General features: G+C 48.6%; 1 protein-coding gene across 1 annotated transcript in view; it reads left to right on the top strand.

The window, feature by feature from the left end:
• Nucleotides 1-22,740, top strand: part of LOC135889362 (zinc finger protein 208-like) — a 510,343-nt gene that overhangs the window by 242,364 nt on the left and 245,239 nt on the right. The window contains exon 6 of the mRNA XM_065417226.1: nucleotides 22,713-22,723. Coding sequence (XP_065273298.1) covers nucleotides 22,713-22,723 — 11 coding nt within the window. The remainder of the gene's footprint in view (nucleotides 1-22,712; nucleotides 22,724-22,740) is intronic.

The following is a 22,740-nucleotide window of genomic DNA, read 5'->3' as shown; positions in this document are numbered from 1 at the left end:
GGCCCTGGCACCAGACTGGGGGGGGGGGCGGCTGGTCCCGGTCACTTGGTGGTAGGGTGACCAGACAGCAAATGTGAAAAATTGGGACGGGGGTGGGGGGTAATAGGAGCCTATATGAGAAAAAGACCAAAAAATCAGGACTGTCCCTATAAAATCAGGACATCTGGTCACCCTACTGGGTGGCTGTGAGGGGCACAGCCCCAGCCCCGCCCCAGCGGGATGCTGCAGCAGGGAAATAGTGCGCAGAACACCCCCCCAGCTCCTTGCAGTGGGGGAAGGTGCTGCAGGGCAAGTCCCACTCTCCATCCACCAGCTCCTGGGGGAGGGGGAGGGGGACACGGGGAGAGTGTGTGTCTATTTTAGATGCTTAAGCTGCACTGAGCATGCTCAGTAACATCTGCTGAAGCCACTGCCCTTCTCCCTGCCCTTACCTGGCATCAGAGTCTGCTGACTGCTTTTTACCTGGGTTAAAAAGGGGCAAAGGGTGTAAATCGGAGCAGGGGGGTGGCCAGGGTCTGAGCAGGGGGTGGAAATTGACTGGTCGGGGAGGGGGGCGGTCAAGCAGTTGGTGGCAGGGTTAGGATAGGGACTGAAGGACAAAATCAGGGTTGGGGGGGAGGAAGGAACCGGGGGTAAGCTCCCCGGGTGAGGCGCTGCCTGAGGATGACAGAGGCAAAACCCCGGCACAGGCAGAGGGGGGAACAGTTGTACTCCAGTGCGACACCGGTGTTTGCAATAATAGGGTGGGGGCAGGACCGGCGCTTCCATTTAGGCGACCTAGGCGGTTGCCTAGGGCACCAGGATTTGGGGGGGGCGGCAATTCGGCGGCGGGGGGTCCTTCCGCGCTCCGGGTCTTCGGTGGCAATTCTGCGGTGGGTCCTTCACTCGCTCCAGGACCCGCCGCCGAAGTGCCCCAAAGACCGGGAGCGCGGAAGGACCCCCGCCTAGGGCGCCAAAAACCCTGGCGCCACTCCTGGGTGGGGGCGGAGCAGAGGAGCTTTTTTATTTCCCCTCCCACAGGACAGCACCTCTCAGCATGGGCTTCCCAGGGCTGGCTTCTTAAAGGCACAGGCATCCCAATGCCTAGTCACTGCAGCTCCTCTCTGTCTGATGTCACCTACTGAGGTGCTGCAGGAGACTTGATGCAGTGAAATGTTTTACATACACCCCCTCACGCTACCTTACACATCAGTTACTGCTCCTGTTAGCCCATTGAGACAGAGAGAGATTTTCACACTACAGGGGACTGAACTGTCTCTGTGCAGCCAGGAAATTCCAGGGGGAGAAGTGTGTGTGTGTGTGTGGTGGGGGGCAGGGGGGGGGGAGGAGGTAATTGCTTCCTTTCTCTGTTTGTGCCACTTGCCTCTCAAATACTGATACAAATTATCTCTACTTCTTCCCCTTTTCTCTCTCATTATCACATATAGATATAAAATCCAAGGAGATCCTTCCCCCATTTATCCTAAAATTAATGACTTTCCATTCTCTTCCTACCAGGCAGCTCTCCCTGGGCCCTGCTAGGGATTCCATCTCCTGTATCAGTCTCTGGCTAGTAGCTGTGCGATGGATCTGCTGGGAGAGACAAGGGGCTCTCTCTTCGTCCCCTCACCCTGGTGTTTCCTGGATGCTCTGAGCGGGGCGGGGGTGGGACTCTGTTGACTGTGGCAGGGCCGGCTCTAGGTTTTTTTGCCGCCCCAAGCAAAAAAAAAACCACAAAAAACCTCCGGGAGTGCAAATGCCTGTCGGAGAAAAACACAGTTCTCACTTTTTGTTTGGGTACAGCAAGTCAGATGCTTTATTTTCTCTCTATCAATTGCATAGAGGGAGAGAGCTAAACAGGTCTCTCAACAGGTAAACAATTACTGCAAGCATTTATACCTTTTGTTACGGACAATAATGAGCAACAGCTGCATTTTGTTTATACATAGGTCATTCTGATATCTTTTTTTGCTTACTAATGTAGACTCTTAGTCTACATTCCATATTATCTACACAAGGTCGCAACAACTTCTTACACAGTTCTTTTCCACTCGCCTCACACATTCCTCGCTTCTACAAATCTCGCATTATTAGGGTTACAGTTAGCCTGACTCTTGCTAACAAACTGTCATGCATTGCAATCTCCTTCCTGTCAGTTTTTTTTTTTGCTTCCACATGCCGAAGCAAAAAAAAAAAAAATAAGGTGGCCAGAATGCTGCCCCTGAAATTGTGCTGCCCCAAGCACATGCTTGGTTTGCTGGTGCCTAGAGCTGGCCTTGACTGCGATCCACCCAGAGCTTCCATTTGATTGGCTCCTCTCCCCTGTGAATGGTGGGGCTGTGAGTGGGGCAGCAGGTACTGAGTGTTGGACTCTTGCTCTTTCAGGGGCCGGTGACCTTCGAGGAGATGGCTGTGTATTTCACCAGGGAAGAGTGGGCTCTGCTGGACCCCGCTCAGAGAGCCCTCTGCAGAGACGTCATGCAGGAGAACTATGAGAATGTGACCTCGCTGGGTAAGGATTCCCATCCCCTCGGTTCTTAGAAGGGGAAATGCAGGGTTAAGGTTCATGTCACCCCCACAATGCAACCTCTACTCTGCTCTGTGTCAGCATCACCAGAGCATGCCAGTGACACGCACACTAGCTCTCTGCCCTCCCCTGCTACAGAACACTCTGGGAACAGGAGCAGAACAGCACAAAGTCTTAACAACTTCTCTTTACACATATGCCACCAGGCTGCTGACAATCTCCATGACAAGAACACGCCCTTGTGCACCTTCACTGACACAACCTACAACACTCAGCACGGAAATGGGGCAGACTTGGTTCCCCCAAGTTTCACAGGCACCTCCCTTCTTATCAGAGTCACAGCTCTGCCAAGCTGCTCCCAGTAATCCATCCAGCATTATATTCTAGCTAGAGATGATGGAGTGCACACAGCTGGAGGACATGCCGATAAATGCCGGTATTCCCATCTGTGCAACACAACACAAACACTGACAGGTTCTTTTAGTCCTTCTTCATATCTCTTGTAGATGTATAGGTTTTTATGGCCAAATGTGATTATTAGGTCATCTAGTCTGACCTCTTCTGTAACACAGGCCACAGAATTTCATCCATTTCCTGCCAAATTGAGCTGAGTACCTTGTGTTTGACTAAATCATCTTCCCGAGAGGCATCTAGTCTTGACCTGAAGACTTCCTGAGATTGAGAAGATACCACTGACCTTTGTAGTTTGTAAACCTTTGCACCAGCCTTACTGAACCGTTTCCAGTGGCGAGTGCCAACCCCAGGCTTAGGGAAGGGGCAGAGTTAAGGTTGTGTTGTGGTTATGGCTGTACTTTAACTCTACATTTCCTAGCATTCAGACGTTTAACTTTAGCTCCCACCACATGAGGGCAGGAGGCAGCACTGGGCCACCATAACGCTGCATTAATGTAGTTTATGGGCATTTAATTATCTTGATTTTATTTACTGGATTTTTTTTGCCACTATGACTGTGTGTAATCTAGAGCTTTTCCCGGCATAGCTATGACGGTTAGCAGTGTGATTTTTCATACCTAAATTTATAGAGCTAAACTGGCAAAACTTTTAAGTGCAGACAGAGCAAGAGTCTGCATGTGGATTTCAGAGCACTTTAAACCAGTTGTTCTCAAACTTTTATATTGGTGACCCCTTTCACACAGCAAGCCTCTGAGTGCGACCCCCCTTATGAATTAAAAACTCTCTTTTTTATATTTAACACTATTATAAATGCTGGAGTGAAGCGTGGTTTGGGGTGGAGGCTGACAGCTCACGACCCCCCATGTAATAACCTTGTGACCCCCTGAGGGGTCACGACCCCCAGTTTGAGAACCCCTGCTTTAAACTATTACTCTTAACCCAAACATTTTGGAATCAGAAGGCAAAACTTCCAAGAGGAACTTCTGCAGACTGCAATAAAAATGTACAGCACACATTGTCTGAAAGGTATCAGAGGTAGGGCTCAATCTCAAATTCATGGGTGTAGTTTAGGTTCAATGGCCACAGCACATCCCCTTGAGCCAACCCTTTACTGTGACAGCAGAGTGCAGGAAACCCTCTAGCAGTTAACAGGGACTTGGTCTTACAGCACATGTGCATTTCAATGTCAGTGACTCATCAGTTTCGCTTATGCTGTTCTGAAATTCCAAATTCTACAGGTATTGACTTTTCGGTCCTGGTTTCCCAAAGAGGCAGTGGGTGCTACGTACTAACTGAGATCATGTCTACACTTACCTCTGGAGCGATCGATCCAGCGGGCGTCGATTTATCGCATCTAATGAAGACGCAATAAATCGACCACTGAGTGCTCTCCCGTTGACTCTGGTACTCCACCGGAGCAAGAAGCGTAGGTGGAGTCGACGGGGGAGTGTCAGACGTCAACCTACCGCAGTGAAGACACCGCGTAAGTAGTTCTAAGTACGTCGACTTCAGCTACACTATTTTCGTAGCTGAAGTTGCGTAATTTAGACCGACTTAGCTTGCCCCCAACCCTCCCGCTAGTGTAGACCAGGCCTGAGATAAATGCCAAGTGACAGAGATCCATCAGGGAACAAAGAGAACCACAGTTTCAGCCCCTGCTATGTGTAGTAAAATGTTAAAAGAACAAGATATTATACAGCAGAAAATCAGCCCGTATAAATCCTGAAACAGGAACCCAAGGAGGCAGCTGTCCATTTAGTTATTAATCCCAATCACAGAACTTCATCCAGGCCATGCGATCCACACTCAGCCGCTTGAATATTTCAATTCTAACACCAAATTATTGTTCACATTTAAGCCACAACTTCAGAGCTTCTGCCTTAGATCTCACCAGCATGTAGCTAACCTTCTGCCGGTGGCTTCTACAGATACCTTAATACAGGCACAGACATTAATACACAGAATGTTAATGGTATGTATCCAACAGCTCAGGTTCTTTGAACACTTTCACAGAACTAGGAGCACATGATCAATCATTTGGTAGGGCAGCATTTTAGGGTTATTTAGATTTGGGCCTTATTCTTTTTAGCTCCTTCCCTGCATGGATGTGACAGGTTTCATACACACATGCACACACTGAGCCCCACTGTACCACCAGAGTAAAATAGAAAGGCTGGGATGTCTCCCACTTGATAAAAAATAAAGTGTGATGTTGCACTCCATATGTTTTATGGAAATATGCTAATGAGTGTAAATATAATGTAATTGGAATATGCTTTATGCAAAAGGTCTCTTGTAAGGTATCATTACAAAGTTTATGATCTACTGAGTGTGTTCATCCTATTTGTTTGCATGTATTATTTCTATGTCTGGAGTTAGGAGAATAAGATATAAACTTGTATTACTGATGTAAACATGTTAAGTGGAAGCCATTAAGGGTGCTTCAGAATCAATCACCTGTAAATGGCTCTGTTTACTTGCAAACCTTCCGGGGGTACGTGCCAGGCAACCTTGGAAGAATGGAGACTAGGGGTCTCACAAGACATGTGAACATGTCACATGATTCTGGAATCCATCTTAAACCTGGTGCTTTTCCATTTAGAAGGAGGGGTGGGAACCCAGAGAGAGACAAAGGATTCCTGCCTTGTGCCAAAGATATAAAAGGGGGTGGAACAGAACAAAGGAGGCTGCCAGTCATGAGAAATCCCCTAGTTACCACCTGAGCTGCAACTAAGGATTGTACCAGGGGAAAGGATTGGGCCCAGACTAGGAAGAAGTCTAGTCTGTGAAAGAAGCTTATTGGAACATCTCTGAGGGTGAGATTTACCTATATTCAGTTTCTTAGGGCAGGTCTTCACTACAGGGGGGGGTGTCGATTTAAGATACGCAAATTCAGCTCGCGAATAGCGTAGCTGAATTCGACGTATCGGAGCCGACTTACCCCGCTGTAAGGACGGCGGCAAAATCGACCTCCGCGGCTTCCCGTCGACGGCGCTTACTCCCACCTCCGCTGGTGGAGTAAGAGCGTCGATTCGGGGATAGATTGTCGCGTCCCGACGAGACGCGATAATTCGATCCCCGAGAGGTCGATTTCTACCCGCCGTTCAGGCGGGTAGTGTAGACCTAGCCTTAATGTATTAGGCTTAGACTTGCATGTTTTGCTTTATTTTGCTTGGTAACTTACTTTGTTCTGTCTGTTATTACTTGAAACCACTTAAATCCTACTTTTTATACTTAATAAAATCACTTTTGTTTATTAATTAACCCAGAGTAAGTGATTAATACTTGGGGGAGCAAACAGCTGTGCATATCTCTCTATCAGTGTTATAGAGGGCGGACAATTTATGAGTTTACCCTCTATAAGCTTTATACAGAGTAAAACAGATTTATTTGGGGTTTGGATCCCATTGGGAGCTGGGTGTCTGGGTGCTGGAGACAGGAGCACTTGCTGAGCTGTTTTCAGTTAAGTCTGCAGCTTTGGGGGGTGTTTCAGACCCTGGGTCTGTGTTGCAGCAGGCTAGCATGTCTGGCTCAACAACACAGGGTTCTGGAGGCCCAAACTGGCAGAGAAAATGGGCTCAGAGGTAAATTCAGCATGTCAGGTGACAGTCCCAAGGGGGTCTCTGTGACCAAACCCATCACACAAAGTCGGAAAAATAGAAAACGTAACAATCAGATATTGAAACTGATGAGTGATTCCAACTCTGCAGCTCTTTGGACTCCCATGGAGTAGGCGGTGGAGCTGCAGTCAAGGAGCCAGGCAATGGGGTCGCCGGCTCAGTACTTCACATTCGCAAGCTGTGTCAGGTACGAGGAGATGGGTCAAGGCTGGCACAGCCTGATGTTGATGTTACAACTTCCTTCCCCAGAGGGGATCAGTCTGGGAGTCCTGGAATGTCCATCTTTCTTAGACAGGTTCCTGGTGCAAAAGGGCTTCCACCTTTACCTTGGTCTTCATGGTTGAAGATTCCAGCTCAGCCCACATGGCAGTCACTTGTCTGAAGTCTACAGGCAAATGAGGAGTGAAGGACACCTTGGTTACAGACACCGTGGCCTGATCCATTTCATGTGAGGCAGACTTTGGGCTATCGTCAGTTTGGAAGAGTCCGAATTAACCCAGCAGTTTTCTTAAAATATCGGTTGCTGTGAACCACATGCACTGTGGAAGTTTGAACCCCAAAGATCTCAAAAATAAAAGAAATTCAAGGACAGTTTTGGGGAGGTTTCCATACATAAAAGGCTGAACTTTGACAATGAGCTTCCTCAAAAAAGGAAAAGGGGTCTCAGCTCCCATAAAAATAACAGGTGAAACAAAAAATAACAGAAAAACTACCTATTAGCTCGTGCATCCATTGCCACTTGTATTGGTGGGTTTTTGTTTGTTTGTTTGTTTGTTTTTTATTGTAAAGCATTTAGGCTGCTTTTGTAGATAAGTGCTAATAATCGATCTTCTTCCTAGAGTTCTAAGGAGGTTATATGAGTATTTTTAAATAGTGCAGGTTGCAGCGAGGTCTTAATAAGCTCAGGATCGGGCTCTAAACTGCTGTCAAGTCCACACAGTGAATAAACTGAAAAAACACTTTGATCTTTCGGTTGTAGTGATCTTATGGGTAAATTACAGCAATCCAAGGTTAAAAGAAATAGATCTGTGATTTTATTTTGATTGGTGTTGCTTTAAGAAGCTGCTTTCATGCTATTTACTCTCTCTTAGATACTGACCCTGCAAACAGTTATGCAGGTGGAGGGCTCCCATGTATAGGTGTTGGCAGGATTGGGGCTTTAGTGAATGAATACTGGAGCAAAAGCATGTGGCTAGGCCTAGCTCATGACATTTGCATGATTACTTTTCAAACCAAGTTTACATAGGTGTAAGAAAGAAAAGGATTCTTTTAACAACATAATTCTTTTGGAGTGTTGTAGGTATCTGAAAACTGTGATCTTAATGATTTTTTAAAAAAATCCTGTGTTATTAATTAATACATGGTCAATTGTTAAAACTGGAAGAACTTTACCATGGATCCTGTTTGTTTGTTTGGCCTTTCAATTAGAGTTGGATTACAGACAAGTGATTTCCATGAAGTTTTAGAATTTGTTTGGGGAGAGGTATTGGAAACCATTAAGGCCAGATCTTTGCTATCTGGTATAGTTCTGGCTCTTCAGAGTACTCCCATTGACTTAGAGTATGTCTACACTTGCCATTTAAAGCGGAAAAAGTCCCTTTTTTGCGCAAAAACCATGGGAGCGTCTACATTTGCCAACTCAGAAGTTTCACTGCAAAACAAAAACCACCTCCATGAGAGGCGTACAGCTCTTACCAGTGATGCTTTTGTGGTGATGTGCAAGTGAAGACACGTTCTTCCTGCTTACACAGCTTTTAGCCTCCACAGGATATCCCACAGTGCCTAGGTGACCCTTCTGGCCAGCAACTCTGCTGCTTTGTTGCCAGGTAAACAGACATCCACCCCTCCCCCTGTAAAACCCCAGGAACTTTGAAACTCCCCTTCCTGTTTTCTTGGCAAGTGCTCACTTATCTGGCCAGGTGACAATGCCTGCTCCATGGAGCAAACGATCCCCTGCTTGGAGCAATGCTGAGCTACTGGAGCTGATTAGTGTTTGGGGAGAGGAGGCTGTGCAGGGACCCAGGATGCCCCGTGATCACCCTCCCTCCCCCTTCCCACAAGACCCATCCTCAAACTGGAGAGAGCTGCACTGTGGGATAGCTGCCCTAGAGCGCCGCTCTCATTGGTGATGGAAGTGCTGCAAATGTAAACACTTTCTGATGCCTGTGGAAGTAAGTGAGTACCCAAACCAGCGCTTTACTTTCACCTATCACCAGTGAAACTTACAGCTCAAAAACTCTGCAAGTGTAGACATAGACTCAGAAGTAGCAAGCACTAGGTGTGGTGCTGGGTGTTTTGTAAGATAAAGACCTTATTTGCAAGCTCTTTGAAGCAGGGATCTGTTTGCAAAGTCCGAAGCCATGTGTCAATGTGCTCCAGGGCTTCTACTCTTTGAGTTGGTCACACACACACACAATGTGAGAGTTTCAGACCAGGAGAACTTTGTCTGTTTCTACAGGGCTCTGTTGCACTTGCACAGCGTGAGTCCTAAACACTCATTTAAAATACCCATAACCAACCACCTGACGTTTTACTTCCCTTCGTATTTTCAGTGTTGTCACTTGTTTGTTTGGGGTTTTCTTTGCTGTCTGTGTTGATTTATTACTTATTTTTACTGTTCTATGTGTGGGAAGTATTCATCAAATTAAGAGTTGACATCCCATAGAAATGGTATAAGCCTGAGTGAATACCCTTTACTTGCCTTTCCAGTATCAGAAAATATTGTATTAATATTTGCGATGAGAGCATGACTCTTTCTAGTTGACTCATAGATCTGTTTAGCATCTTAAAGCTGAGCTGTGTGTGCAGATAATATGCATGCAAGAGGGATAGTTTTGTGAACTGCAAAAGTCCGTAGCATGCTAGTGTTTTGGCAGATGCTTCATTTTTTGAGATTTAGTGGTCAGACTCTATGGTAGGAGTAGGTTATTAAATTGGGCCTCTGGTGCATATTTTTTATGCTTTTACTTAATGGCCATGGCTTTGTTTTATTTCTATAGCTGTGTTCAGTATGCCACATTTTGGTGTGTTTACTAGCTTGCGTTGTTAGAAAGGATGATAAAATACATGTACTCCGAGGGCAGTGTCAATTTTCTTTGTATTTGATTTCATATTAAATAAACATCTTAGGCAGTGCAACTTGTTAATTATGAGGAGGTTACTCACCCTGTGCAGTAACTGACGTTCTTCGAGATGAGTGTCCCTGTGGGTGCTCCACTCCAGGTGTTGGTGCGTCCCTGCGCCTTCTCTCGGAGATTTTTCGTAGCAGTACTCGTACTGGCCACGCATGCGCAGAGGCTGCCCCCCGCTGTGAGTCTAGGATAATAGTACGCATGCGTGGCCAATCTCCTCAGTTCCTTCTCTACAACGGAGGCTACCCCAACTCCAAAGTAGAGGGTAGGAGGGTAGGTAGTGGAGCACCCACAGGGACACTCATCTCGAAGAACGTCAGTTACTGCACAGGGTGAGTAACCTCCTCTTCTTCTTCGAGAGATGTCCCTGTGGGTGCTCCACTCCAGGTGACTTAAAAGCCATGTATCTTAAGGAGGTAGGGACTTCGGATTTGATAGGAACGCCGTAGATAGTACAGCCCTGCCCAAACGTATATCAGATAGAGGGCCTTGAGTAAGGGCATAGTGTTTAACAAATGTGTGTTCAGAGGACCAGGTGGCTGCTTTACAGATATCAGCCAGGGGAACTTTGCGTAAGAATGCTACAGAGGCAGCCATAGATCTAGTGGAGTGTGTTCTGATGCCGTCTGGAGGTGTAACTTTCTTCATCTGATAGCACAACCGGATGCACTGAGAAATCCAGTTCGAAAGTGTCTGGGTAGAAATAGGCGTACCTTTGGAGCGCTCCGCGATGGAGACAAAAAGTCTGGAAGAATTTCTAAAAGGTTTGGTTCTATCCAAATAGAAGGACAAGGCCCTGCGTACCTCTAGTGTATGCATTGAGGCTTCGAACGAGTTCGCATGTGGCTTCGGGAAAAAGGTCGGTAAGTGTATCGGCTCATTAATGTGGAATGACGAGTGTACCTTAGGAAGAAAATTGGGGTGTAACCTGAGGGTAACCTTGTCTTTGAAAAATAGCGTATATGGTGGGTCTGCCATAAGAGCTGCTATTTCTCCTGCCCGTCTGGCAGAGGTAATTGCCACTAAAAATGCTGTTTTCATCGAGAGGTGTAAAAGGGAGCACGTGGCTAGGGGTTCAAATGGTTGTTGAGTTAGGCAAGATAGTACTAGATGAAGGTCCCACGGGGTGGTAGGTGGTTTAATGTCTGGGTATAGGGTTTGGAGTCCCTTGAGGAAGCGCTTGGTGATAGGATGAGCAAATACAGAAGCATCATCAATTTTGTCATGAAAAGTTGTAATAGCAGCTAAATGGACCCTGATGGAGCTGAAAGAAAGGCCGGATTGCTTAAGGTCCAATAGGTAGTCAAGTATGAGCGGAAGAGATGCTGACGTGGGACCAAGTTGTTTAGCTGAACACCAGTGTGTGAATCGTTTCCACTTGCGTAGATAGGTGGTGCGAGTAGATTGTGTTCTGCTATGTAGGAGCACTCTTTGAACTTGTTCAGAGCAATCTAGTTCGCTTTGGGAGAACCATGTAGGAACCATGCTTTGAGGTGAAGCATGGACAGGTTGGGGTGGAGAAATTGGCCGTGTTGTTGTGATAGGAGGTTCGGGATGAGGGGCAGGGGGATTGGTGGTCGAATCGACATTTTGGTGAGAAACGGAAACCACGGCTGTCTGGGCCACGACGGGGCAATTAGGATCACCTTGGCCCGATCTGTTCGTATTTTTATCAGGACCCTGTTGAGAACCGGTATCGGGGGAAACGCATAGAGTAAGTTTTGGTGCCATGGGATCATGAATGCGTCTCCCAGGGAATGTTTGCCCAGTCCTGCTCTGGAGCAAAAATTGGGACATTTCTTGTTTTTTGCAGTTGCAAAAAGGTCTATTGCTGGGTAGCCCCAAATGCGGAATACGTTGTGAATGATGTGCTCGTTTATTTCCCATTCGTGATCCCAAGGGAAACGTCTGCTTATTTCGTCCGCTGTGGTATTCATCACTCCGGGAAGATAGGCCGCTGATACCCGGATGTTGTTCGCAATGCACCAGTTCCAGAGTTTCATAACCTCTGTGCACAGCGAATGGGATCGAGCCCCTCCCTGCCTGTTCACATAGAACATGCATGCAATATTGTCTGTCATTATGCGTACGTGTTGATTCTTGATTAGTGGCAGGAACTGACGGCACGCATTGCGAATGGCTCGAAGTTCTAGGACATTTATATGGAGAGCGGTCTCGGTTGAAGACCAAAGTCCCTGGACTGTGTGGTGAGACATGTGTGCACCCCAGCCTGTCAGAGATGCATCGGTCGTCAGTATGAGGGATGGAGCCTGCTGAAGAAAGGGGACTCCAGAGCAGAGGTTGGAGTGAATTGTCCACCACTGTAGGGAATCTTTGACTCGGACAGGTATGGAGAGAGTCTTGTTTAGAGGGTGCACATTCGGTCTGTACACCGTGGCCAACCACGCTTGGAAGCACCTCATGTATAGGCGTGCATTTTGGACGACAGAGGTGCACGAGGCCATGTGACCTAGTATTTGTAGGCAGTCTCGGACAGTCACCTGGGGACTGTTGCGAATCCTTGTGGCCAGTCGGCTTATAGAGTTGAAGCAGTCTGGTGGGAGAGATGCCAACCCCGTCCGGGAGTCGAGGTATGCCCCTATGAACTCCAGATGTTGGGTGGGGTATAATGTGGATTTGTTTTTGTTTATTTGCAGGCCTAAAGATAGGAAACAATCGATGGTAAGTCGTATGGATCGGAGCTTCGTCGAACGTTGAAGCTTTGAGGAGGCAATCGTCTAGGTAAGGAAATATTACGACCCCTTGTTTTCTGAGGTAGGCTGTAACTACGGCTAGGATCTTGGAAAAAACACGGGGGGCCGTGGACAGTCCGAAGGGGAGAACCCTGTATTGGAAATGTGTGGAGCCGAGAGTAAAACGTAGGAACCGTCTGTGGGACGGGTGTATAGTCACATGAAAATAGGCGTCCTGTAGGTTGAGGGCTGAAAACCAGTCGCCCTGCTCCAGCGCTGGGATTATAGTGGTGAGAGTGACCATCTTGAACTTTTGCTTTTTGACAAATTTGTTGAGCCGCCTGAGGTCGAGGATTGATCGCCATCCCCCATTTTTCTTCTCTGTTAAGAAATAATGGGAGTAAAAACCCTTCCCTCTGTGTCGTTCTGGCACAGTTTCTACTGCTCCCAGTTGAAGGAGATGCTGCACTTCTTGGAAGAGTAGTCGCTCGTGAGATGGGTCCCTGAAGAGGGACGGGGAGGGTGGGAGAGGAAGGGGATGGCGTATCCAATTGTAACTACCTCTATGACCCACTTGTCGGATGTAATTTTCTGCCATTGATGAGAGAATGGTCGTAGGCGGTGTCCAAAGATAGGTGTGCCGGCTGAAGTGGGAACACTGTTTTCTAAACCCTCGACCAATGCTTCAAATCTGCCTATTAGCTGGGGGGGGGGGGGGTTGCGGCGCCCCTGTAGAGTTAGGACGACGACGCTGGAATCTTGGTCTTTGGCGTTGTTGTTGCTGTTGTTGCTCCTGTGGTCTATAGGAGTGTTGTGTAAATGCGGGGTAGCGTGGACGTTGATAAAGTTGGTATCTAAATTGTCGTCTTCCGGTCGCAGGTGGCTGGAGACCTAGGGACCGGAGGGTTGCCCTTGCGTCCTTCATCAGATGAAGCACGTCGTTCGTGGTGGAGGCAAAAAGTTTTTCCCCGTCAAAGGGAAGGTCTTCAATGGTGCTCTGGACCTCTCAAGAAAGAGGAGGAGAGCCATGAACCCCGTTGCATGACCACTGCTGTGGCGGTCGACCTTGCTGCAGTGTTAGCTACATCGAGGGCTGCTTGGAGAGCGGTACGTGATATGGTTTGTCCCTCGGAAACCAGAGCTGTGAATTGTTGTTTCTTCTGCTCTGGGATGTGATCAATAAAATCCATGAATTTATTATAGTTTTTGTGGTCATATTTTGCAAGGACTGCAGTATAATTAGCTATGCGAAATTGTAGCGTCGAGGATGCATATACTTTATGGCCAAAAAGGTCCAGGCGTTTACTGTCCTTGTTGGCTGGAGTGGAGCGGGCGTACTGTTGTTTGGCCCTCTGGTTCGCTGCATCCACTACCAAGGAGTTTGGCGCCGGATGGGTAAAAAGGAATTCAGAGCCCTTTGAAGGGATGAAGTACTTCCTGTCCACTTGTTTACAGGTAGGTAGGCTTGTGGCTGGAGTCTGCCAGATGGATTTAGCGGGTTCTAAAAGGGCTACGTTGATTGGTAATGCCACTCTAGAGGAAGAAGAGGGCTGCAAGTTGTCTGTTACCTCATGCTGTTGTTCAGTGACTTCCTCCAAGTTAATTCTCAAGTCACCGGCAGCTCTTTTAAAGAATTTTGCATAGTCATCCGATGGTGTTGGAGGAAGGGGAAGTAAGGCTTCCTCAGGCGTTACGTCGGGCTCTGCTGGAATAGGAGCAGGACTCAGTTGCTCCTGGGAGTGTGACGGTGCTGCCTGGTATCTTGTGTCACTGGCAGGTCCGTCACGTGGCGGTGCTAGACCGGTGTTGCGCCTGGTCGAGGTGCCGTAGCGCACGTGTTCTCGAGGGTACGATGCCCATGGTGCCCAACATTGCCACGGTGGTGGGTAGGGCATGGGTGGTGCCATCCAGGGGTTCACTCCCCATGGGGCAGGATCCTGAGAATAGGCTGAGGTAGTTTTTTTGTAACCTCTGTTGATTGGGATCTGGGAGTCTTGATATGGAGAAAAAACTGCCTGTGGATCAGCTTCCTCCTCACTGGAGGAAGGTTGTTCTGATCCTGACTCAGGCATTGGAGAAAAACAGGCATGTATCAGGGGAGACTGCAGAATAGGTGATACCAATAGATCTGCTGTCTGAGTGAATTGAAAAGGTGAGGCTCCTGCGTGAGGTGAAAACTGTGGAGGAGGTTGCCGTGAGGGAACATTCCTCTGAGCAGGGGTTTTTCCTTTGCTCTACCTGTCAGCCTGTGCCGCGGTTGCCGGTGCCGTGGTAGGTACCGGGGGGGCAACATCAGCCTGCAGAGGGTCAGGCAGGGCGGGAAATGTCGGCACCGCGTCCGTCGCAGTGCCGAACGGTGCCATAAATGAGGCAGGCAACTGAAAGCCTGAAGCCTCGGCACCGGAGCTTCGCGCCGCCGCCGCAGCCTGAGGCGGCTTTCGTGCGGTGCCTGAGGAGTCCGGCTTTTCAAAAGTGCTGAGGCGAGGAAACACAGGCAGGGAAACTGTTGACCTGCCTGAATCATAGAATCATAGAATCATAGAATATCAGGGTTGGAAGGGACCTCAGGAGGTCATCTAGTCCAACCCCCTGCTCAAAGCAGGACCAATTCCCAACTAAATCATCCCAGCCAGGGCTTTGTCAAGCCGGGCCTTAAAAACCTCCAAGGAAGGAGACTCCACCACCTCCCTAGGTAACGCATTCCAGTGCTTCACTACCCTCCTAGTGAAATAGTGTTTCCTAATATCCAACCTAGACCTCCCCCACTGCAACTTGAGACCATTGCTCCTTGTTCTGTCATCTGCCACCATTGAGAACAGCCGAGTTCCATCCTCTTTGGAACCCCCCTTCAGGTAGTTGAAGGCTGCTATCAAATCCCCCCTCATTCTTCTCTTCTGGAGACTGAACAATCCCAGTTCCCTCAGCCTCTCCTCATAAGTCATGCGCTCCAGACCCCTAATCATTTTTGTTGCCCTCCGCTGGACTCTTTCCAATTTTTCCACATCCTTCTTGTAGTGTGGGGCCCAAAACTGGACACAGTACTCCAGATGAGACCTCACCAATGTCGAATAAAGGGGAACAATCACGTCCCTCAATCTGCTGGCAATGCCCCTACTTATACAGCCCAAAATGCCGTTAGCCTTCTTGGCAACAAGAGCACACTGTTGACTCATATCCAGCTTCTCGTCCACTGTGACCCCTAGGTCCTTTTCTGCAGAACTGCTACCTAGCCATTCGGTCCCTAGTCTGTAGCTGTGCATGGGATTCTTCCGTCCTAAGTGCAGGACTCTGCACTTGTCCTTGTTGAACCTCATCAGGTTTCTTTTGGCCCAATCCTCTAATTTGTCTAGGTCCCTCTGTATCCGATCCCTACCCTCTAGTGTATCTACCACGCCTCCTAGTTTAGTGTCATCGGCAAACTTGCTGAGAGTGCAGTCCACACCATCCTCCAGATCATTAATAAAGATATTAAACAAAACCGGCCCCAGGACCGACCCTTGGGGCACTCCACTTGAAACCGGCTGCCAACTAGACATGGAGCCATTGATCACTACCCGTTGAGCCCGACGATCTAGCCAGCTTTCTATCCACCTTACAGTCCATTCATCCAGCCCATACTTCTTTAACTTGGCAGCAAGAATACTGTGGGAGACCGTATCAAAAGCTTTGCTAAAGTCAAGGAATAACACATCCACTGCTTTCCCCTCATCCACAGAGCCAGTTATCTCATCATAGAAGGCAATTAGGTTAGTCAGGCACGACTTCCCCTTGGTGAATCCATGCTGACTGTTCCTGATCACTTTCCTCTCCTCTAAGTGTTTCATAATTGATTCCTTGAGGACCTGCTCCATGATTTTTCCAGGGACTGAGGTGAGGCTGACTGGCCTGTAGTTCCCCGGATCCTCCTTCTTCCCTTTTTTAAAGATGGGCACTACATTAGCCTTTTTCCAGTCATCCGGGACCTCCCCCGATCGCCATGATTTTTCAAAAATAATGGCTAATGGCTCTGCAATCTCATCCGCCAACTCCTTTAGCACCCTCGGATGCAGCGCATCCGGCCCCATGGACTTGTGCACGTCCAGTTTTTCTAAATAGTCCCGAACCACTTCTTTCTGCACAAAGGGCTGGTCACCTTCTCCCCATATTGTGCTGCCCAGTGCAGTAGTCTGGGAGCTGACCTTGTTTGTGAAGATAGAGGCAAAAAAATCATTGAGCACATTAGCTTTTTCCACATCCTCGGTCACTAGGTTGCCTCCCTCATTCAGTAAGGGGCCCACACTTTCCTTGACTTTCTTCTTGTTGCTAACATACCTGAAGAAACCCTTCTTGTTACTCTTAACATCTCTTGCTAGCTGCAACTCCAAGTGTGATTTGGCCTTCCTGATTTCACTCCTGCATGCCTGAGCAATATTTTTATACTCCTCCCTGGTCATTTGTCCAATCTTCCACTTCTTGTAAGCTTCTTTTTTGCATTTAAGATCAGCAAGGATTTCACTGTTTAGCCAAGCTGGTCGCCTGCCATATTTACTATTCTTTCTACACATCAGGATGGTTTGTTCCTGCAACCGCAATAAGGATTCTTTAAAATACAGCCAGCTCTCCTGGACCCCTTTGCCCTTCATGTTATTCTCCCAGGGGATCCTGCCCATCTGTTCCCTGAGGGAGTCAAAGTCTGCTTTTCTGAAGTCCAGGGTCCGTATTCTGCTGCTCTCCTTTCTTCCTTGTGTCAGGATCCTGAACTCGACCATCTCATGGTCACTGCCTCCCAGGTTCCCATCCACTTTTGCTTCCCCTACTAATTCTTCCCTGTTTGTGAGCAGCAGGTCAAGAAAAGCTCTGCCCCTAGTTGGTTCCTCCAGCACTTGCACCAGGAAATTGTCCCCTACACTTTCCAAAAACTTCCTGGATTGTCTGTGCACCGCTGTATTGCTCTCCCAGCAGATATCAGGGTGATTAAAGTCTCCCATGAGAACCAGGGCCTGCGATCTAGCAACTTCTGCTAGTTGCCAGAAGAAAGCCTCGTCCACCTCATCCCCCTGGTCTGGTGGTCTATAGCAGACTCCGACCACGACATCACCCTTGTTGCTCACACTTCTCAACTTTATCCAGAGACACTCAGGTTTTTCTGCAGTTTCATACCGGAGCTCTGAGCAGTCATACTCCTCTCTTACATACAACGCAACTCCCCCACCTTTTCTGCCCTGCCTGTCCTTCCTGAACAGTTTATATCCATCCATGATAGTACTCCAGTCAGGTGAGTTATCCCACCAAGTCTCTGTTATTCCAATTGCATCATAGTTCCCTGACTGTGCCAGGACTTCCAGTTCTCCCTGCTTGTTTCCCAGGCTTCTTGCATTTGTGTATAGGCACTTAAGATAACTCACTGATCGTCCCTCTTTCTCAGTATGAGACAGGAGTCCTCCCCTCTTGCGCTCTCCTGCTCGTGCTTCCTCCCAGGATCCCATTTCCCCACTTACCTCAGGGCTTTGGTCTCCTTCCCCCGGTGAACCTAGTTTAAAGCCCTCCTCACTAGGTTAGCCAGCCTGCTGGCGAAGATGCTCTTCCCTCTCTTCGTTAGGTGGAGCCCGTCCCTGCCCAGCACTCCTCCTTCTTGGAACACCATCCCATGGTCAAAGAATCCAAAGCCTTCTCTCCGACACCACCTGCGTAGCCATTCGTTGACTTCCACGATTCGACGGTCTCTACCCAGGCCTTTTCCTTCCACAGGGAGGATGGACGAGAACACCACTTGCGCCTCAAACTCCTTTATCCTTCTTCCCAGAGCCACGTAGTCTGCAGTGATCCGCTCAAGGTCATTCTTGGCAGTATCATTGGTGCCCACGTGGAGAAGCAGGAAGGGGTAGCGATCCGAGGGCTTGATGAGTATCGACAGTCTCTCCGTCACATCGTGTATCCTAGCTCCTGGCAAGCAGCAGACCTCTCGGTTTTCCCGGTCGGGGCGGCAAATAGATGACTCAGTCCCCCTGAGGAGGGAGTCCCCGACCACCACCACCCTCCTCCTCCTCTTGGGAGTGGTGGTCGTGGAACCCCCATCCCTAGGACAGTGCATCTTTTGCCTTCCAATCGGTGGAGTCTCCTTCTGCTCCCTTCCCTCAGATGGGTCATCTACTCCACTCTCCGCATTAGTACCTGTAGAGAGAACATGGAAACGATTGCTCACCTGTATCTCCATTGCTGGTACATGGATGCTCCTCTTTCTCCTTCTGGAGGTCACATGCTGCCAAACTTCTTCATCATCCGTCTGTCCCTGCTGTGCCTGCTCTGAATCTTCAGAACATTGTGGCCGTAGAAGCATCTCCTGACGTCTGTCCAGGAAATCTTCATTTTCCCTTATGCAACGCAGAGTCGATACTCGTTTCTCCAGACCTCGAACCTTCTCTTCCAATATGGAGACCAGCTTGCACTTTGTACAGACAAAGTCGCTTCTGTCCTGTGGAAGAAAGACAAACATGGCACAACCTGTGCAGGTTACAACAGCTGATCGCTCACCTTCCATATCACCTTCCTCTTAAGAGCTTCCTCAGCTGTTGCAAGAACTACTCAGAGAAACCTGCAGATGAAAGCCTCAGTGAGCTCTCTCCAGGCAAACTCCCTCTGTTAGCCTCTGCTGTTCGCCGCTCAGCTGGTTCGCTGCTGACTGCCCTTATATACCAGTCAGGCCCACCTGGAACAAAGCACTCCCAATTCACACTTTTCAAACAAACAAACAAGCAATCAAGCACATGGTCAAACTGACAAACTGTCCCAGCAACAGACACTCAGATACTCACCAACACAGCCCCCCTAATGCAGCACTTAGCGTACCTCCTCTTGTGCCTCACCAACTTCTTTGTTGGAGAGGGCTGCCCCTTTTTTGTAGGTTTCTTCAGTTTTTTTGAAGCAGGGGGGCTGTGGCGGGCAGTAGAGCCGGAGTCGGCACCTGGGTCTGAATCTGACCCGATAGACTTTTGCAGGAGGAGCAGTTTCAGTTTAAGCTCCCTGTCCTTCCGTGCCCTGGAACTGAGTTTGCTACAGTGGGCACATTTTTGGGGAATGTGTGTTTCCCCCAAGCACTTTATACATTGAGAGTGGCCATCAGAGAGCGGGATAGCGTCCTTACACATAGAGCAGCGCTTAAAGCCTGTGGAGCCAGGCATGGTAGAAGCGGCTGTGGCTGAGAGAATTTTTTTTTTTTTTTAACAGATAAAAGAACTAATTAACTACACTAACAAGAACTGACAACAAACTAACTACTAGGATAGGTAATTGTAACAAGAGTGAGGGATTTCCTAACGAGTCTGCTGAGCTCCGTCTCAGGCTGGGGACGGTAGAGAAGGAACTGAGGAGATTGGCCACGCATGCATACTATTATCCTAGACTCACAGCGGGGGGCAGCCTCTGCACATGCGTGGCCAGTACGAGTACTGCTACGAAAAATCTCCGAGCGAAGGCGCAGGGACGCACCAACACCTGGAGTGGAGCACCCACAGGGACATCTCTCGAAGAAGAACCCTTGTTTTAATATATTTTCTTCTTCCTCCATACCTATGAACTGTTTAAGAATATATATTATATCTAGGGTTTTTGTTTGCACTTGTGGTGCACATCCGCACATACCTCGAGATTGGTGCTGCACATAACAAAATTGAATCTGCACATGGATGGAAAATATTCGAGGGAACATTGGTTAGTGGTGTGACTGTGTGTCTCAGTTCATGATGGCTGAAAAACGGCGGGGAATTGTTACCTTCTGTAGCTTCCACGGGAGCCCAGGACCGACAACATGGAACACCCGTAACTGACACAGCTCCGCTGGCAAAACTTTTAAGAAGAGACCGGGCAAGGGTCTGCATGTGGATTTCAGAGCACTTAAAACTATTACTCTTAACCCAAACATTTTGGAATCAGAGGGCAAAACTTCCAAGAGGAACTTCTACAAAATGCAATAAAAATGCACAGCACACATTGTCTAAAAGAATGTGCTTTTGAACGTTTGAAAGCACGCTGGCGCAGTTTACTGACTCGGTTAGATCTCAGCACAACCAATATTCCAATTGTAATTGTTGCTTGTTGTGTGCTCCACAATATCTGTGAGAGTAAGGGGGAGACGTTTATGGCAGGGTGGGAGGTTGAGGCAACTCACCTGGTGGCCAATTTCACACAGCCAGACAACAGGGCAATTAGAAGAGTGCAGCAGGGCGCGCTGCGCATCATAGAAGCTTTGAAAGCCAGTTTCATGACTGGCCAGGGTACGGTGTGACAGTTGTGTTTGTTTCTCTTGAAGTTACCCACCCCCTATATATATGAAAGGAAATAAAGTCAAAATTGTTTAAAAACTGTTCTTTATTATTTGTTGCACAACACATTGAGAGAAATCAGAAGGTAGACGGGGAGGAGGGGGGTATTGGGTTAGGGGGTGGAGGAGGAGGGAAGGACAAGTCCAGAAACCAAATCAAAAGTTCGCATATGCCAGCTTTCTGAGTGTGTGGGTCCCCGTAGCCTCCCCGCTTATGTTCTTGGGCATCTGGGTGAGGAGGCTATGGAACTTGGGGAGGAGGGAGGGCGGTTATACAGGGGCTGCTGCGGCAGTCTGTGGTCTTGCTGCCTTTCCCGCATTAGATCCACCATACAGCAGAGCATGTCAGTTTGCTCCCCCATGACCTTGACCATAGCATCCTGCCTGCTCTCATCGCACGCGTCCCTCCTCTCTTCGTGTTCCTGTAATGCTTTACCGGACTCCGCAATTGTTTGCCTCCACGCATTCAGCTGGGCCCTATCAGTGCGGGAGGACTGCATGAGCTCGGCAAACATGTCGTCCCAAGTTCGTTTTTTCCACCTTCTAATCTGGACCAGCCTCTGAGATGGAGTAGATAGGGGCCGCGTTGAAACATTTGCACCTGCGGGAGGAGAAAAAGGGAGGGTAGTATTTTAAAAGATACATTTCAGAGAACAAAGGGGACACTCCTTCTCAGTGAAACAGGCAATTCATAGTACACAGCACATGTTCTTTCTGTACAAGTTAGCATTTTGCCTCTTATACTGAAGTGCCTGCCACTTTGGTGTGAGTAAGCCATCACACATGGCCGGGCAACAGAATTCAGCTTGCAGGCAGCCTAGGGGCACGCGGGGTTCTGCTTCTTCTAAATTCATTTCAATGCTTTCAAACTGCTGGGCCCCCTTTCCCATAGCAAGCAATGCCTGGTGGGTTTGCCATATAAAAGGAGGGCCTGCAGGCTCTCTGGGATGATCGCTTTACACAACACCCCCTCCTCCCCCCACACCCACCACGTGGCTCCGATGAGGCTCTGAGCAGGGATGAGCCCTTTAAACTAAACTCAAACAGCCCAGCGCGGCTGGGTTTCCCCCCCGCCCCCCACCATGTGGCTCTGATCAGGCTCTCACTCACCAGAAGTACCTTCTCCAGGGTCATGGTCTGGGAGCCCACCTTGGGAGTGGGGGGAGGCTATTGGCTCCAGCGTTAAGAATAGTTCCTGGCTAGGGGGGAAAAGAGATTCCCCACTTGCTGCCTGTGTACTGTCCTCCTCCTCTTCATCCTCCAATGACTCTTCCTCCTCGCTCCGTGCAACTCCTCCCTTGCAGGTGTCCACGGACAGTGGTGGAGTAGTGGTGGCGTCACCCCCCATAATTGCATGCAGCTCATGGTAGAAGTGGAATGTATGGGGCTGTGACCCAGAGCTCCCGTTCGCCTCCCTGGCTTTTTGGTATGCTTGCCTGAGCTCCTTGATTTTTGTACGACACTGCTCTGTGTCCCTGGAGTAGCCTCTTTCCGTCATGGCCCTGGAGACTTTAGCGTACGTATTTGCGTTCCTTTTTTTGGAACGTAGTTCTGCCATAACAGATTCATCTCCCCAACATGCAATGAGATCCAGTACCTCCCGTTTGGACCATGCTGGAGCTCGTCTGCGAATCCGGGACTGCGTGATCTCCTGTGATGGTGGACTCTGCATGGTCGCCTGTGATGGTGGACTGTGCTGATGGTCACTTGCACTGATAGTGACCAAACAGGAAATGAAATCCAAAAGTTCCCGGGGCCTTTCCTGCCCACCTGGCTAGTGCATTGGAGTTGAGAGTATTGTCCATAGCGGTCACAAGGGAGCATTCTGGGATAGCTCCCGGAGGCCAATAACATCGAATTGCGTCCACAATACCTTTAACCCGGGATTGCGATCTCGATTTAAGCACTACTCCACTCGCCGAGGTGGAGTACAGAAATTGGATTAAAGAGCCCTTTAAATCGAAAAAACTGGTTTGGTCGTGTGGATGGAATCTCTTTTTTTTTTTTTTTTTTAAATTAATGGGCTAATTCCGAAATAACAGACTAGTGTAGACCAGGCCTTAGTATGTCAGCACGTCTG

The sequence above is a fragment of the Emys orbicularis genome, chromosome 15 (assembly GCF_028017835.1).
Source record: "Emys orbicularis isolate rEmyOrb1 chromosome 15, rEmyOrb1.hap1, whole genome shotgun sequence".
NCBI classification, from domain to species: domain Eukaryota; kingdom Metazoa; phylum Chordata; order Testudines; family Emydidae; genus Emys; species Emys orbicularis.
Note: the sequence above shows the minus strand (reverse complement) of the source record. Positions and strands in the feature narration are given on the sequence as shown.